General features: G+C 50.5%; 1 protein-coding gene across 1 annotated transcript in view; it reads left to right on the top strand.

Annotated features, from left to right (window-relative positions):
* Positions 1-6,165: 6,165 nt before the first annotated feature.
* The window catches only part of PPP2R1A (protein phosphatase 2 scaffold subunit Aalpha), a 35,361-nt gene continuing 26,267 nt past the window's right edge, over positions 6,166-15,259 (top strand). The window contains exon 1 of the mRNA XM_047790326.1: positions 6,166-6,397. Coding sequence (XP_047646282.1) covers positions 6,320-6,397 — 78 coding nt within the window. The 5' untranslated portion in view covers positions 6,166-6,319. The remainder of the gene's footprint in view (positions 6,398-15,259) is intronic.

Raw genomic sequence — 15,259 nt, forward strand, 5'->3', positions numbered from 1 at the left:
TCAATATGCTGGAAAGTAGTACCTTAAGAAAAATTTAAAATAGCAACTAATTATAATAATAACAAGCCTTAATATGTATGTCATCTGAGGAGAGTATTACCATGCTAGTTGTTTGTCAAACTTGTATAAAATGTCTTTTTCATTTTCCTACTTTAATTCTGTTATTTGGCCATATCTCTTCAATAAACAATGAGTAGAAATTTTTCAATTAAAAATTAGTCTACTTAGATGTAATCGATGCATTACTATCCAGTTTATTTTCTTATTTTATCTATGTTAACTTCTCCTACTGACTTTTTAAAACATTTTTTTATTTTTGGCTTTTTTAGGGCCGCACCCGAGGCATATGGAGGTTCCCAGGCTAGGGGTCAGTTCAGAGCTGTAGCTGAGGGACTATGCCACAGCCACAGCAATGTCAGATCTGAGCCGTGTCTTCGACCTATACTACAGCTCACAGCAATGCTGGATCTGCCATCCACTGAGCAAGGCCAGGGAGTGAACCCGAAACCTCATGGTTCCTAGTTGGATTCGTTTCCACTGCACCACGATGGGAACTCCCTCTCCTACGGACTTTTAAATGTACATTATAATTAATTTCTTTTCTTTCAGGACCGTGTACTCATTGTTAGCTTTTACCTAGAAATTTAAAAGCCAATCACAGTGTTATTTTTTTCTAATGTTATTAAACTCCACCTTTACAATATAAGGACATTGAAATAGTAATCTATTCACTACGGTCCATCTTTTTTTTTTCCAGAAGTCTCCAAAGAGGAATTGACTTGTCTGTTTATTCATTTAGTTTTGCCCCCCCCCCCTTTTTTTTTTGGCCACATTTGTGGCATGGGCCAGGGACTGAACCCCACTACAGCAGCAACCCAAGCTGTTGCAGTGAAAACACCAGATCCTTAACCCGTGTGCCACAGGGAACTCCTAAGATTCTTAATTGACCCACATCCTTGTCAACACTTTCTTTTTTCATTTTTATTTTAGACTTCTGATTGGCATGTGATGGTATCATGATTTTATTTGATTATTGTGGAAGTTGAGCATAGGTTCACATATTTATCTTTATTAGGAACCTCTTTTCTTTCTTTTTTTTTTGTCTTTTGTCTTTGTTGTTGTTGTTGTTGCTATTTCTTGGGCCGCTCCCACGGCATATGGAGGTTCCCAGGCTAGGGGTTGAATCGGAGCTGTAGCCACCGGCCTACGCCAGAGCCACAGCAACGCGGGATCCGAGCCGCGTCTGCAACCTACACCACAGCTCACGGCAACGCCGGATCGTTAACCCACTGAGCAAGGGCAGGGACCGAACCCGCAACCTCATGGTTCCTAGTCGGATTTGTTAACCACTGCGCCATGACGGGAACTCCAGGAACCTCTTTTCGAAGTATGTTTCACTTTATTCATTTTTTTTTCTACTGTGTTGCCTTTTCCTTAGTGATCTGTCGTAGTTCCATATATGTGCTGGACATAAATATGCCTTTCTTGGTTCTCATCGCATGTTCTGTGTACACATGTGTGTGTGTGTATCTCAAAGAGGAGAAAGTCAATGTAACCTGACATTTTTTTCCTTTATAGATCATGTTTATTCTGTTTAAGAAATATTTCCCCATTCCAAGACCACAGGGATGTTCTCCTTTTTTTTTTTTTGCTATTTCTTGGGCCACTCCCGCTGAATATGGAGGTTCCCAGGCTAGGGGTCGAATCGGAGCTGTAGCCACTGGCCTACGCCAGAGCCACAGCAACGCGGGATCCGAGCCGCGTCTGCAAGCTACACCCCAGCCCACGGCAACGCCGGATCCTTAACCCACTGAGCAAGGGCAGGGACTGAACCCGCAACCTCATGGTTCCTAGTCGGATTTGTTAACCACTGCGCCACAGTGGGAACTCCCCTCCTTTGTTTTATTTTTAAAACTTTCTTTAGCTTTAACATTTAGATCAGCAGTCCATCCAGAGTTGACTTGTTATATGTCTGGATAGTGCATTACTTATTTTTCTGATCAGCTGACAAATTTCAATTCATTCAGAACATGTGACATTATTCTTTCTTTGCCTTTGCTCTCACCTCTCATTACTTGAGCACCCAGGCTATTTGCACTTTGCCCTTGAGGTCTCGCGATACATCTGTGTCTTTCTGCTTCCTTCAGTCTTTTAACAGTTCCACAGCACCACACAAAAAGGGCCAGTCTTAGTATCAAAAATCTTGAGTGGATCTTCTTACACAATTATTCCCTAAAGTTGAAGAGAAGGTTATACCTTATTAGGAGACAATTCTACATGAGTCTCTCAATTTTTTTTTTTTCTTTTTTGGGCTGCACCTGCGGCAGATGGAGGTTTCCAGGCTAGGGGTCTAATCAGAGCTGTGGCCACAGCCAAAGCCGTAGCAATGCCAGGTCTGAGCCACTTCTCAGACCTACACCACAGCTCACGGCAACACTGGATCCTTAACCCACTGAGCAAGTCCAGGGATTGAACCCACAACCTCATGGGTCCTAGTTGGATACGTTTTTGCTGCGCCATGATGGGAACTCCTTTTGTTTTCCTATATTAGCTCCTGTTCTGAATTGTTTTGAAAAGATTTTTGTGTAACAACCTTGGAAGATGGCAGTGGTGTCTGTCTTGGGGGCAAGGGCAGAATCATTACCTTACTAATACAGCACAGAGAATGCCTTCCTCGGAGACAAAGGCTGGTAGGTGTACTTATAACCCATGTTAAGGGGATTGGGGAGTTCCCGTCGTGGTGCAGTGGTTAACGAATCCGACTAGGAACCATGAGGTTGTGGGTTCGGTCCCTGCCCTTGCTCAGTGGGTTAACGATCCGGCGTTGCCGTGAGCTGTGGTGTAGGTTGCAGACGCGGCTCGGATCCTGCGTTGCTGTGGCTCTGGCGTAGGCCGGTGGCTACAGCTCTGATTCAACCCCTAGCCTGGGAACCTCCATATGCCGCGGGAGCGTCCCAAAGAAATAGCAAAAAGACAAAAAAAAAAAAAGGGATTGGGATTTCTTTTATTATTATTATTTTTTTAATAGTTACTTCCTCAATGCAATTTTTTCCCCTACTGTACAGCATGGTGACCCAGTTACACACACATGTACACATTCTATTTTCACACCTAATCATGCTCCATCGTGACTAGACAGAGTTCCCAGGGCTACACAGCAGGATCTCATTGCTAATCCATTTGAAAGGCAAAGTTTGTATTAACCCCAAGCTCTCCAACCACCCCAGGGGTTGGGATTTCTTAAGCACGTTCTCCAGCTGTGATGCAAACCCCACTAGGTGCATGGGGTCCACTTGGACCTTTTGGCCTGGCCTCCCTGGGGTCTGTGAGAGCCACGGGAACAGACGTGCAGGTGACGCTCTGTTGTGCCAGGAATAGTACTGTCTTCTCAGTCCCAGGCATCTCACGTCTTGTGCCAGCCTCCATGTAACTGGCGAGGGAACGTGGTTTGCAGATGGGCGAAAATCTCTGATGTTTTGTGTTTGACAGCCTTGGTCATGAGGAGGGGCCGGGGACTGAGCCACACAATGAACAGCCTTCGCGTGTGATCACAAAAGCAGAGGGAGGCTCACTTGATGAGGTAGCTGGGGGCCCATCGCAGTCGGTTTGGGCTGCTATATCCAAAGTCCACAGATTGGGTGGATTATAAACATTAATTTATGTCTCGCAGTTGTACCAACTGCAAGTCTGAGATCAGGTGCCAGCATGGTCAGGTGAGGCCCTTCTGGGCTGCAGACTTCCTGCTGTATCTTCACAAGGTAGAAGGGGACAGGGAGCTCTCTCAGGCCCCTTTTGAAAGGTCATTAATCCCATGGGGGGGGGGGGGGCTTGGCCTCATCACCCAGTCACCTCCCAAAGGCTCCACCTCCTAATACCATCACCTTGGGGAGTAGGTTTCAATACATGAATTTTAAAGGCATACAGACAGACCATAGCAGGATCCTTTGGAAAAACTCAACATCTTACATCAGGAAATAATGCAAATTATTGTATTATATGCTTATGCTTATGCTCCCCATCCTACAAGTGCCAGAGGAGGGTATTCCAAGAAGGGTGAGACAAGTGTTACTGGGACCAGCCACCTTTTTTACTTGCCACCAGAGCATGGGGAAGGATTTAGATCACGTGCCACCACTAACCTCTGAGGTACAAAGTTTTCATGATAAAAATATTTTCTTTGTTGGCCAAGTTAGAGGCCCCAGTCTCCACAGCCCCGTCTAACATGGCATCAGATCTCTGCCACTGGGGTGGCTGATATAATCTGACCAATTCGAGTCCTGTTTTCTAGTGTAAGTTTATTGGCACTCTATGGGCAGACTGTAATGCTCAATCCTGCCAGCAGTGAAGAAAAAACTGTGTCGGAGTTCCCGTCGTGGCTCAGTGGTTAACAAATCTGACTTGGAATCATGAGGTTGCGAGTTCGATCCCTGGCCTCGCTCAGTGGGTTAGGGATCCGGCGTCGCTGTGAGCCTGTGGTATAGGTCTCAGACGCGGCTCAGATCCTGCGTGGCTGTGGCTGTGGCATAGGCTGGCAGCTAAAGCTCCGATTAGGCCCCTAGCCTGGGAACCTCCATATGCCGAGGGTGCAGCCCTAGAAAAGACAAAAAAAAAAAAACCCAAAAAACACAGCTGTTGTTGCTTTGACTCCCCATCATCTAAAGGAGGCCCAGCCCTTAAGGACTCCTGGGACATGGGGACAGCACAAGCCTTTGTGACTGATGATTTTTGTCAGGAGCCTCTGGCAAAGGGATTGCAGCCTCCACCTGCAAGCCACCCTGTCACTACTGATGGGTCCACTGCTTTTAAAAAGCAGTAATTAGCTTGCTCATGAGTGTGTCTCAAAACTGAAGCCTGGAGTTCCCAGGTGGCACAGCAGGTTAAGAATCCAGCACTGTCACTTCTGTGGCTCTAGCAATATCCTGGCTTTACAAGAATAAGTGGTTCCTATCGCTTTGGGGGAAACTTTAAGCTCTACACTGTAGTCAAAGCCACTGGCACTTCAAACCCTCCATGCTCTGAGATTTCTTTAAAGACTGATTTCCTTAGGGAAGCTGAATCCTAATGGTGTTGCCTGGGCCACTGGTTAGGGCAGAACTGGAAGCAGGGGTGTGTGGTATGATGGTTCTCATTACTGGTCAGATCTTAGGAACCTGGGCTGCTGCCAGTGGTTGAGCAGTTTAGTGTGCCACTTGGGGAAACTATGGACCGTCAGATAAAGGACATCCCTCTCTCAGGGTGGGAACTGTGGAAACAAACTGCAGTGCTGAGAGACTTGTCTGGCTCACTCATTTGGATAATCATGGTCAGGGCCTGCTCTTGGAACAGTCTGACAAGAATCAAGCTGCTGATTCCATCTATCCGATGCAGAGGCTCCCTACGCATAGGCACACTGGGACTCCCACAGCTCCAGAGGGCTGGCAGGTTTGGGGTAATGGGAATATCCGGGGAATAAGGAGGGCAAGGATTGAAATATGCAAGCCCCCTCCACCACCACCCCCGCCCCTTTTAGGGGGAACAGTTTCCTAAGTGGAGTGGGTAATGGGTCTTTGGGAAAGATGGTTTGGACTGTCTGGGGCGGGGGTAGAGAAAGAGAGAAAGAGCATGGTGTGCTCAGGCAGCCAATTTTCCAAAAGGAGACGTGCCTAGAGAGGGTTCAGGAAATCAGATAGACATACCAGCCTGAGGGGCCTAGGTTTTACCCAGAGAATAAGGTTAAGTCGCCATCCTTCCCTAGGCCTCGGCATAATACGGCACAAATCAAGGACGCACTCCCACCTCCTCCCGCACAAACGATCTCGGAGTGCGCCCGCCCGCCAGGCGGGGGGACCGCTGCCTCGCAAGCCGAAACCTGTAGGGTTCCGTTCCCCACATGATGTCACGCATTCCAAGCGACGCACGCGGGTAAGCTTTCTCCAGGGCTCGGATAGGCAGGCTTTGCCACCTTCCAATCCCGCCCCTCATTGGCTAGAAACAACTGCTCGTCTAGGCCGTTGTTGGCGGCGACGTAGGCGGGCACAATCTTAGTCGCTAAGATACCGCGTACTTCCGTTTCCTCCTGCCCCCCCCCCCCCCAGGCTCCGGCAAGCTCAATCTCTTCCCTTGGACCAATGGGAAATGGGCAGTGGGCGGGACTTTATTTGTCCGGACCAAAGAAACGCAGGCTTGGCCCGGCGTAGCGCGGCCAATGAATGTAGGGCAGCCCCTGTAAAGTGGCCCGGGCGCCCCCAAGTCCTTCTCTCCTCCTCCCGGCCCAGCCCCTCCCTACCCGGGTTTCAGCACGGCGCCTGCCACAGTCTGACAGACACAGGACGGAGCCAAGATGGCGGCGGCCGACGGCGATGACTCGCTTTACCCCATCGCGGTGCTCATAGACGAGCTCCGCAACGAGGATGTTCAGGTCCGGAGGCTCCGGGGGACTTGGGGAAGAGAGGAAGGGGTACCTGGGGAGCACCGGCGTCCCTCGCGGAGAAGATTCAGCGTTCGCAGGGAGTGGCGGAAGGGGGCGGCGACCAATCAGTGTTCCGCTCACACCTCTCCGGTTCCCCGGACTCGATGAGACGGCGTCCGGGATTGGGTGTCGGCCCCGCGGAGGGCGCGCTTGGCGGGTCCCCAGGCCTGCCAAGTGCGCGTGGCCGCTCCGGGCCTCGGAGGCCGCGGCCCACGAGGGGTCGGCAGACCGGGTGGGGGAGAGGCGAGGGGAGGGCCGGGTGATTGGCGGCGGCCCCTGAATGGCCCCTTGGGGATGGAGTGGGCGCGCGACTTGCTCCGAGTGGGGGAGGGGCCGCCGGATTGGTGGGGACCCGCGTAGTTTCCTCCTTTCTGGGTTCGTGCGGCTGGGGCTCAGCGCTGTGGGTGTAATCTCTCCAAATGGACACGGAGACGTGAAGGATGACTTTCCAAATCCTGCTCTTCTTCTCCCAGCAGTTTTGGTGTAGACACTCCGAAAGAAGCGGGGGGCCAAAACCCCACTCCCAAGGGTAGAACTAGCTAAATTCCGAAGCGAATTGCCAGCTAGCCACTGGCCCCCCCTTCCGGTGTTCTCCCCTTAACTGGGGCCGGGGGCGGGGGGGGGGGCAGTTTACCAAGCGGGCTGTCGTTTCTGATGAGTGGGATGGGGTGGCGAGGGGTCGAGAAGAGGTAGGACTCAGGGCTTCGCCCATCCCAGCCCCACCTCTCACCCGCCCATTGACCTTGTGCAGATTACTTCACCGATCTGGGCTTGTTTTCCATAAAACATGGGCCAGTAATAGTCCCGGCCTCCTTAGGTGGTAGTGAGTGACAGAGTTTATAACAGAAAATATACTAGACGGCGCCTGGCCTGTTGTAAAGGCCCAATAAATGTACCTGTAATTATTGGGAGTGGTGTTTGAAGAGGGCCATCCTCCCTTTGGGCCTCAATTTCCCCACTTATAAAATTGAACGGGTCGCGGAGTTCCCGTTGTGGCGGAGTGGTTAACGAATCCGACTATGAACCATGAGGTTGCGGGTTCTATCCCTGGCCTCGCTCAGTGGGTCAAGGATCCCACATTGCTGTGGCTGTGGTGTCGGCCGGCAGCTACAGCTCCGATTAGACCCCTAGCCTGGGAACCTCCATATGCTGCGGGAGCGTCCCTAGAAGAGCCAAGACGAAAAAAAAAAAAAAAAATTGAACGGGTTGCACTGGCTCAGCCTCTTGAGGTTCCCACCGTGTGGCTCTAGCTCTGGACAGGCTGCAGCTGGAGTCCAGTCTCCTCCACTTCTTGCTGATTGACTGGGCAAGTTAGTTGATTTCTCCCAGCCTTGGTTTCCCTTTCTCTCAAGTAGAAGTGATTATCTGGTTCGAGGGCTGTTGTAGGAATTCATTTGTTTAACGAACACCTGCCACCTATCAGGTATGGAGCTGAGGATATAATGGTGGTGCCAGTTGTTCGATTAGAGAGCAGATGTGAAATGGAACCCAATACATTTGTAGCACATGTGAGATGTGATGGGCAGAAAGCGCCAGGATGTTGTGATGGTGGATCAGTGAGTGCCGTCGGGCCTTGGCTCTGTGTTGGGCATTGTTCATGGCACAGGTATTCGGCAGGGAACACGACAGACAAGTGCTCCTGGTCTTGTGGAACTTGGGTCAATCGTGAGGGGAGACGCAGTAAACAGAGAAGAGGGCGAACGTGTGCTGTGGAAATGGGGAAAAAGATGAAGGAAGCGGAGGGGTGGAGGATGCGGCTGCAGAATGGTCAGTGAAGGCCTTGCTGAGAGGTGATGTTTGTGCAGAGATGGGGAGGCACCCGAGGCTCTCTGGGCAGAGCCCCCAGCAAGCACAGGTCAGGTAGGGAAGATTCGTTTTAAGTAGGTCCGTCAGGGAAGGCCCCTCTTAAGATGCAGAGGTTGAGACCAGAGCAGAAGAAGGAGGCAGCTCCCAAGGGAAGATGGGAAGAACCTTCTGGGAAGAGCAAGCTGACAAGTGAGGGCAGTATCCTCAATCCGAGGTGCATTTGCTCACGAGGGTTGGCAGTGTCTGGAGACATTTTTGGTTGTTGCAACTGGGGAAGTGCTGCTAACATCTAATGGAAAGAGGTCAGAGATCTCCTAAATCTCCAATGCATAGGACAGCCCCCACTGCAAAGAATTATCCACCCAGTGTGTCCGTTAGGGTGAGATTGAGAGACGCCCTATGGGAAAGTCCTGGGGCAAATGTGGTGGTTTAAAAGAATACTGATCTAGGAGTTCCTGTCATGGCTCAGTGGTTAACGAATCCGACTAGGAACCATGAGGTTGCGGGTTCGACCCCTGGCCTTGCTCAGTGGGTTAAAGGATCCAGCGTTGCCGTGAACTGTGGTGTAGGTCCCAGACTTGGCTTGGGTCCTGAGTGGCAGTGGCTGTGGTTCTGGTGTAGGCCAGCAGCTACAGGTCGGATTCGACCCCTAGCCTGGGAGCCTCCATGTGCTGTGGAAGCGGCCCTAGAAAAGGCAAAAAGACAAAAATAAATAAATAAATAACACTGATTTAGGAGTTCCTGTCATGGCTCAGTGGTTAACGAATCCGACTAGGAACCATGAGGTTGCGGGTTCGACCCCTGGCCTTGCTCAGTGGGTTAAAGGATCCAGCGTTGCCGTGAACTGTGGTGTAGGTCCCAGACTTGGCTTGGGTCCTGAGTGGCAGTGGCTGTGGTTCTGGTGTAGGCCAGCAGCTACAGGTCGGATTCGACCCCTAGCCTGGGAGCCTCCATGTGCTGTGGAAGCGGCCCTAGAAAAGGCAAAAAGACAAAAATAAATAAATAAATAACACTGATTTAGGAGTTCGTGTCGTGGCTCAGTGGAAACAAATCTGACTAGCATCCATGGGGACCCAGGTTCGGTCCCTGGCCTTGCTCAGTGGGTTAAGGATCCCGTGTTGCTGTGGCTGTGGTGTAGGCCAGCAGCTACAGCTCCCATTGGACCCCTAGCCTGGGAACCTCCATATGCTGTGGGTGTGGCCCTAAAAAGACAAAAAAAACCCCAAAAAACCAAAAACACTGATTTATTATCTTAACAGTTCTGGAGGTCGGTAGTGTGATACCAGTCTCCCTGGGCTAAAATCACAGTGTTGACAAGTTTATGGTCCTTTCTAGAGGAGAATCTTTTTTTTTTTTTTTTTTTTAAACCTTCTTCCAGATTCTGGAGGCTGCCTGCAATTCTTGGCTTGTTGGTCTCTTGGTCTGTCTTCAAAGCCAGCAGTGTTGCATCTCTGTGACCATCCTGCGGTAGTCGCATCCCCTTCTGACCAGCCAGGAAAGTGTCTCTGGTTTTAAGGACCTACATGTTTAGATTGGCTCCAACCTGGGTAGTCCAGGATTCTCTTCCATCTCAAGGTCCTTAACCTTGGTCATATCTGCGAAGTCCCTTTTGCCATGTAAAGTGACATACAGGTTCCAGGGATCAGGATGTGGTCATCTTTGGGAGGCCATTATTCTCTATACCATAGCCTCTGTGTTTGCAAGGTAGAGATTGAGAGGGACAGAGTAGTGGGAGTTTGAGGATAGTGCCTTTGTGTGCGTGTGTGTGTTTTCAAGTAATTCAGTTTTCATTTTTGTGTGCTACTTTTAATTCATTGATGTCTGAAGGGGAACTAATTATTCAGGAAAGATTTCAGGAGCGCTAGGTATGTGCTAGGGATTGATCTGGGTGATGGGGCAATGGTCGTGGGAAAAAAACAAAACAAAAAAACAGGCAAAAATCCGCCCTCACGGTGTTGTGGTGGTGGACAGGAAACAAGCACAGTGAGAGGATGAGTGATGGTGATAAGCGCCATGTAGAACAAAAGCAGGGATGGGGGAGAGGACAGGAGGGTGTTACAGTTTTGGGTAGAATGAATGGCTAGGGAAGGCCTTCCTGAGAAGGTGATGCTTAAGCAGAGCTGTGGAGGGAGGGAGCAGGTCCTGTAGGTCTCTGGGGAATAGCGTTCCAGGCAGAGGAAGCAAGTGCAAAGGTCCTGAGGCAGGTATATACCTTGGGTCCTGGGAGCAGCAGGAGGGCCGGTGTGGGTGGGGCGGAGAGAATGAGCTGTCCTTGTTGGGGATGAAGATGAAAAGCTCTGTATTGTAAAAGTTGAGTTGTCACTTAAACTGGGGAGTGGCAGTCAGCCGCTGGTGGCCCTGTGCTGTTTTTGTGTTTGTTTTTTGAAAATGAACTTTTATTGGGAGTTCCCCTCATGGCTCAGTGGTTAACGAATCCGACTAGGAACATGAGGTTGCAGGTTCGATCCCTGGCCTGGCTCAGTGGGTTAAGGATTCTGTGTTGCTGTGAGCTGTGGCGTAGGCTATAGACGTGGCCTGGATCCCACGTTGCTGTGGCTCTGGCATAGGTCGGGGACTACAGCTCTGATTCGACCTCTAGCCTGGGAACCTCCATGTGCCTCGCCAAGCGGCCCTAGAAAAGACAAAAAAAAAAAAAAGTTTATTGAAAACAGACACACCCACTTGGTACACATTGCTTATGGCTGCTTTTGTGCTACAGCAGCAGAGTTGAGTCGTTGCAACAGAGATGGTCTGGCTCTTTAAAGCCTAAAATATTTCCTGTCTGGGCCTTTTTAACTAGAAGAGATTGCCAACCCTTGTCTTAAACCGTCTCTTTCTCAACTCGCACTCCCACACTAAAACCGGTCTTATCAGCTCCAGGTGTATCTTGCTAGGCCTGTGCTGTCCAGTAGGTTAGCCTCTTGTGCCTCTTGAATGCTGAGAATGTGACTGGCTTGAGATGTACTTGGGAGTGAAAGTACACGTCAGTTTCAGAGGCGATTCTACCACAGAGTGTGTGAGACAGCTTGGTAAACCTTTTTATGTTGATTTTGTGTTGAAAGGATATTTTTGATATATTGGGTTCAGCAGAACATATTAAGATTTTTCTTTGTATTACTCAGTGAATTTTATTACGTTTATAGTTGTACAGTGATCATCACAATCAGATTTTAGAGCATTTCCATCCCAAACCCCCAGTGCATCACCCCATCACCAGAATATATTAAGATTAATTTCACATGCCTTCCTACTTTTTTAATGCTACCGGAAAATGTAACACTGCACTTGTGGCTTGCATTATATTTTGGAATGTGCTGAGTCTCGGCCATGCTGTAGTCATATATTGAGAAAGAAACAAAGTTGGTTTGTGTTGTGTGTATGTATTTTTTTCCTTATTGGCTGCACCTGGAAGTTTCCAGGCCAGGGATCAAATCCAAGCCACAGCTGCGATCTGTGCCACAGCTGCGGCAAACAAAGCCAGTCCTTAACTTGCTGTGCCACAATGGGAACACTTGTATGTGTATTTATTTTTATTTTTAATCTTTTTTTTTTTTGGCTTTTTTTAGGGCCACACCTGCCGCATATGAAAGTTCCCGGTTAGGGTTTGAATTGGCGCCGCAGCTGCTGGTCTATGCCATAGCAATGTGGGATCTGAGTCACTTCTGTGACCTACATCCTGACAACGCCGGATCCTTAACCCACTGAGTAAGGCCAGGGAGCAAACCTGCATCCTTTTGGATACTAGTTGGGTTCGTAACCCACTGAGACATGATGGGAACTCTCTTTGTATATGTATTTTTCAATACTAAATATTTTGTCCTGCAATTTGCTCTTTTCACTTAATATTTCTTAGAAACCTTCCAATGCAGGTATATGCTGATCTGCATGTATCCGGAGTTTGAACATGAAACCAAGAGTCAGAGATAGAAAGCACAGATGCCACCTCTGAGCCCTCTGAGGACAGGGCTTGGCTCTGATTCATCCCTAAGGAAGAAGCCGAGACCAGGCCTGAGAACAGCGACTGGGGCATTCAAGAGTGCAGAAAGGGTTAAATAAATAATAGTGATAGCTGGTGTTTATTGGGTGCTTGCTCTGTGCTGCTTGCTGTAAAAGGGCAGTTCATTTAGGATCTTAGTGAATTTTTACAGCCACGCTTTGAAGTAGGGCCTGTGCTCCCCTCCATTTTCCAGATGAGGAAGTAGCCCAGTGAAGTTCAATAACTTGGCCAAATTCATGCAGCTGAGAAGTGGAGGAGCCAGGAGAGGTTCCCAAGGAAGCCTGAGACCTGAGGGTGGAGTACATTTTGGTGGGGGGGGGCAGGGACAGAAATTGGGCTCCGAGAGCCAGCCTTGGGAACAAGGAATCAGGTGGAGTCCGAAACCCTGTGGTCGTGGTTCCTTGGTCCAGCAGTTGTTTATTTATCACCTCCTGTGCTCCAGACTCTGTTTTAGATGCTGGGATAGGTACAGCAGGGAGCACAGCAGCGAGGCTGCTTGCCCTTATGGGGCTTGGATTTTAGTAGAGGAGCATCCGGTAGGTCTATGATGTGATGGCAGTGGCGGTGATTTTGCTAAGAAGCAAAGTAAGGCGGGGGCTAGCTCGAGGCCGGGGCTGCCGCCTGAGGTCAGGTGCTCAGGGCAGGATGCTCTGAGGACTTGTCCCAGCAAGGCCTTGGGGGGGGTGGTGCAGGTGGGGTGGGGGAAGCAGTTTGGGCAGTTGGTGCAAAAGCTCCGTGGTGGGAGCGTGCGCAGCGAGCTCAGAGAGCAGCAGGGCTGAAGCAGGGTGGGTGGCGAAGTGGTGGCAGGTGAGGACTAGCCTGGGACCAGATGGAGTGAGGCCTGGGGACCAGCAGGGCAGGGGCTTTGGTGAGCTGGGGGAGCCAGAGGAGCGACCTGTTCTGGCTCCCTGCTTAGCAGGCGCACACAGACCTATGGGGGTGCCGTTGCCGAGCTCCCAGGGGCAGCGCTCAGGCAGGGAGCAGCGAGGTTGGGGGTACCTTGAGAAGGAAGGGTGTAGGGTTTGCTGTGTGGCACGTGGTGTGGAAGGAGGCGTCAAGGATGACCGAGGTTGGAATCCCAGTTCTGCCGGTTTGCTCCCTGTGTGCCCTGGACCAGCGCCTTCCTCTTGTTGGGTCCAGATTCCTCATCTGTGAGGTGGGGATGGGGAGGAGGAAGCACGTCCACCTGGTTGGGGAGATGCGGTGGAATTGGCACATTCAGTGGCTGCCTCAGAGGAGGCCTTCCTTCTGTGCGCGGTGACCTCATTCAGTTGTCATGGTTGCTCACTGTCTGAGGCTTGGGCGAGTGAGGGCCAGAGAGCTTGCATCCCTTGCCTGAGGCCTCCCCTGCCGGTCAGAGCCAGCGGGGGGATTGCAGTGTCTCAGGTGTGTGGGGCACCCTGTTTCTTAAAATGTAGTTCACTGGTCGAGAGGCCAGGTTTCTGTGCTGTTTAGGGACTCTCTGCCTTGGTTTCTCATCCATAAAATGGGAATAATCTTTGATGTAGTGGTTCATGGGGTGTTAGGATTGAATAGGTTAGTACGTGGAAAATGCTTAGAGCAGGGCTTCGCATTCCCTAAGAGTTCAATAAGTGCCTCCTGGCGGTGGTGGTGAAATAGTGGGGGCTTCATTTACCAGCAGTGAGGTGCTTCAGGCATTTAAAAGAAACCATCCTCTTAATGGTTATTCTAGAGCAGTGGTTCTTACTGGAGGCCACAAGTCTGGAGATGCAGCTGGTGGGGAGAGGCCAGTGTGCTGCCCACCATCCTGCCGTGCCCCCCACACCCGCACAGAGGGCGATCCAGCCCAGAGGCCAGTGGCGCCGAGGCTGAGGAGCCCTGCTGAGTGCTTTGTGTGTGTTTGTTGACTCTTCACAAAAGCCATCTGGTAGAGGTGCTTGTTTTCTTTTCATTAAATGCTTTTTGACTGTCAAATTTCAAACATACCACAAGGAGTATTGGACCCAGATTGAGCAATTTTTTCAAAAATTTGCCCCATTTTTTTACCTCTTCTCTTCCTCCCTGCCCCCTTTTTTTGCTGAACTATTTTTAAAATCCCAAGCCCCAGATATCTTCTCCTACGTGCTTGACTGTTTACCTCTAAAACAGACATTTCAATAACCACAGTGCCGTTATCACCCCAACCAAGTTTTAACAGTGCTTCTTGGTATCCGCTAATAGTTTGTAATCGGATTTCCCCGATTGTTCCAGAAGAGTCCTTTGACAGTTGGCTTGTTTAAATCAGATTCTCAATTTGGCTATGACTCTTCGGTCTGAAATTCTTCCCACTTATTACATAAGAACACTCAGAGTCACGCAGCCCAGGAAGCCCCGGCGTCTTCCTAGGTACGACTTAGCCGGGGGCGCTGGCCCTCAGGACAGCACTCTTCTCACCAGGCTGGGCCCTGTGGGGACAGAGTGAGGCCTGGCAGTGCCCTGGGTGGAGGCCAACCAGGGCTTCAGATCCTGGTCTGGCCACTTTACCAGTTACTCACCCCTTCCGGGCCTTGATTTTCTTGTTCAGTGAGAAGGAGACTGGAAGACGGACGTCCTCAGCAGGGCTGTTGGGAGGATTGAATGAGAGAAAAACTGTGTAAATAGAGCCGGGCCTCAGCACCGCCGGACGCAGTGCAGCACCCGCCCCGGCGTCCGCACCTCAGGAATGGGACACCCCGGGCCCCCGCTTCTCAGGGGGTCCGTGGGGACTGAAGCGGAGCTGAGGAGTAAGGCTGCCGTCTGGGGGTTTGAAAGGAAGCTGGTAGAGGGGGATGATGCAGAACACGGGTCCGGGTTCCAGGCTGCGCCGGGCCTGGGCTGGGAGACCTGCCCCCGCTCCGTGCCCGCTGCACCCCGCATCTGCGGGAGGCAAAGCTGGTGCGCCACAGGTCTTTTAGAAGTGTCTTCATTTTATTTAAACGGAACCCCCTCCCTCCAAAACGGTTCACCCATTTCTCTCACCACCCACCCCTGGCAAGCACTGATCTGTTCTTTGTACCTTTGAGCTTCAC

Source organism: Phacochoerus africanus, chromosome 8 (genome assembly GCF_016906955.1).
Source record: "Phacochoerus africanus isolate WHEZ1 chromosome 8, ROS_Pafr_v1, whole genome shotgun sequence".
In the NCBI taxonomy this organism is placed as follows: domain Eukaryota; kingdom Metazoa; phylum Chordata; class Mammalia; order Artiodactyla; family Suidae; genus Phacochoerus; species Phacochoerus africanus.